Raw genomic sequence first — 2,969 nt, 5'->3', positions numbered from 1 at the left:
CTCTCTCTCTCTCTCTCTCTCTCTCTCTCTCTCGTCTTTCTTTCTTCTCTTTTTTTGTTAGTCCTGGGGCTGGAAATCAGGGCCTGGGCACTGTCCCTGAGCTTCCTTTGCTCAAGGCTAGCCACCCTAGCCACACTTGAGCCACAGCGCCACTTCCAGCTTTTTCTGTTTATGTGGTGCTGAGGAATTGAACCCAGGTCTTCGCGCATGCTAGGCAAGCACTTTACCCACTAAGCCACAGTCCCAGCCCACTTACCTGTTTCTTGAAGTATCCAATTGCATATTCGTCAGCGTATGTGAGGAAGTTGAGGATGTCGTGTTTTATGTGATATTCTTTCAGATGATTCATCAGGTGGGTTCCATAGCCCTGTGCACAAGTTAGCATGCAGACAAATAGATTAGGTCTTGGAGAAAAGAAAATCCTACAATCTTGCCAGGAAATGTTGGCAAACTAAAGAGATTGTGCTTGGAGATACATATATACATATATATGTATATATATGATCATAACATATTTTACCATAACATGTGTGTGTTGTGTATGTGTGTGTGTGTGTGTGTGTGTGTGTGTGTGTGTGTGTGTGTGTATTACCAACAGAGACTCTCCTGGGGGAAATTTAATATTAACAATTTATAACAATTTCTGAACTTTGAAAATGAGGGAGAGAACTATAAAAAATCTTCAAAATTCTTGGTTCAAGATAAAAAAACAACATTGGAAAATATGTTTTTGCTTCTTTGGCCATAATACACTGAAACTACAAACTCAGATACAAAAATTCCTAGCTAAAATGTTAAATTCTCATGGAGTAAATACTTTTAATGAATTTCTGCTTAATTTTGAAAGTATTTCAGAATCTTAGATTTAAAGAAGTGTATAAATAAAAAGTGCTAATGATCACTAGAATATCACTAATCCAGGTGTTTTGCTCTGTATTACATAATATCAACCCTTCTAAAATTACTGTGGAATTTTTTTCTTTTTCTTTTTCTTCTTCTTTTTTTTTTTTTTTTGGTGCCAGTCCTGGGACTTAAACCCAGAATCTGGGTGCTGTCCCAGACTCTTTTTTGCTCAAGGCTAGTGTTCTACCACTTAAGCCACAGCTCTACTTTCAGCTTTTTTTTTTTTTTTTTTTGGTGTTTAATTGAAGGAAGACTTTCCTGACTGTGCTGACTTTGAACAGTGGCTTCTCAGATCTCAGCCTCCTAAGTAGTTAGATTACAGACCTGAGTGGGCCTGAGCGCCCAGCATACACAGAATTTCTAAGCTGCTATCATCAGACCTTTTCAAGAAAGACCTGGTGGAACTGGGGGCAGTTGGTAGATTGCTAGCCAATGAGCAAAAGCAACAGGCAATCAGGTACAGAGTTTGAGTCCTGGTCTCCAACCAAGAAACAAACAAACAAAAAAGAATAAGGAAAAGAGGACTGCAAAAGCCCAGAATCTCCAGGTCAGCCAGAACACACTAGCTATGTAATTTTAGCTATATAATTTTATAGAGATAAATAGCTATATAATTTTAAACTTATCAAGACCAAGGAGTTTTAATATGAAAAATATATTCTAAAACCTGATAAGGTACTTCAGGTATATTTTCAAATATTACCTTTTATGTGTTCTTAAACCAGATAAATTCACATGTAAGTATTAAAGTACTCACAGGAATTAAAAGATAACTTTGATTCACCTAAATGACTGGACAAAATTTTATTTCCTCTTACTTATACACACACATATTATTTTGGGGTTTGAACTTAAGGCCTTGCTCTTGCTCAGCTGGCGTTCTACCACTTCAGCCACACCTCTGGCCCCTGGATATAATTTTAAAGACATAGCCACACATTTAATATAGTAAATACAGATTTGCTGACTTCACAAGCAAGTTCTACTAGCACTGGGATTCACTGAGTTTTACCTCACGGTGAAGCAGAATGTCTGTGTGTTCCAGTGTGAGGGGTTGGCAGATGCCTTTGAAAATCTAAGTATCTAAGGTAGTACCTGGCTCCAGAGTTGGTCATTAATTATTAACTAAAGACACGGGGCAATGAAAAGACAGGAAATTAATGATGTAACTGTTTCTTCCATTTCTATTTGTACTAAACAGTTGGTCCCTAAAAAGGTAATGTATCCATTATACACATAAATATACAAAATATCTTTCATCAATTTGTTCATCCTGTTCTATTTTGTAATATTAATCTTCATTTTCTAAAACGACACTTTCAGATCACTAACAAAGAAATGACTTTATTTTTCTAGGGCTTTCTACTGAATTTATGACATTTTTTTCCAACTTCATTCAAGTCTTTAAAATTTTACAGTGTAGGGAATACAACAAACTGCCCTTGTGAGAAGTAACAAGACAAAGCAGCAACTCATATTCTGTTTCCCTGTGGCATCCCTAAAAGTGTCCAAATCAACCTTAATTAACCTTTCCAAACAAGGTGCTTGCTATAGCTGTGTGCCTCTGTGTCTGTCTATGTGTCTGTGTGTCTCTGTCTGTCTCTGTGTGTCTCTGTCTCTCTGTCTCTCTGTTTCTGTCTTTCTTTCTCTTTCTCTCTCTCTCTCTCTCTCTCTCTCTCTCTCTCTCTCTCTCTCTCAGATGCATGCACATGTGCATGCTAGACCTGGGGCTTCAACTCAGGGCCTGGGTGCTGTCCCTAAGCTTTTATGCTTAAGTTTAGCTCTCTACAACTTAAACCACACACAGCCCTCCTTCCTGATTTATGGTAATTAATTGGAGATAAGAGTCTCAAGGACTTTCTTGCCTGGACTGGCCTTGAACCACAATCCTTAGATCTCAGCCTGCAGAGTAGATAGGATTACAGGCGTGAGCCACCAGTGCCTAATTCTTGTTATACCTATCTCTAAAAACACAATTTATACAACTGAGCCTGGTGGCCATGCCTGTAATCTTAGCGCTTGGAAGGAAGTAGGAGAATCAAGAATTCAAGGCTAGCCAGGGAAGG

At 38.3% G+C, this 2,969-nt stretch overlaps 1 protein-coding gene across 1 annotated transcript in view; it reads right to left on the bottom strand.

Moving 5' to 3' along the window:
- The window catches only part of Kat2b (K(lysine) acetyltransferase 2B), a 90,104-nt gene that overhangs the window by 14,297 nt on the left and 72,838 nt on the right, over positions 1-2,969 (bottom strand). Inside the window, exon 14 of the mRNA XM_013022109.1 lies at positions 257-367. Coding sequence (XP_012877563.1) covers positions 257-367 — 111 coding nt within the window. The remainder of the gene's footprint in view (positions 1-256; positions 368-2,969) is intronic.

The sequence above is a fragment of the Dipodomys ordii genome, unplaced genomic scaffold (genome assembly GCF_000151885.1).
Source record: "Dipodomys ordii isolate 6190 unplaced genomic scaffold, Dord_2.0 Scaffold60, whole genome shotgun sequence".
NCBI classification, from domain to species: Eukaryota; Metazoa; Chordata; class Mammalia; order Rodentia; family Heteromyidae; genus Dipodomys; species Dipodomys ordii.
Note: the sequence above shows the minus strand (reverse complement) of the source record. Positions and strands in the feature narration are given on the sequence as shown.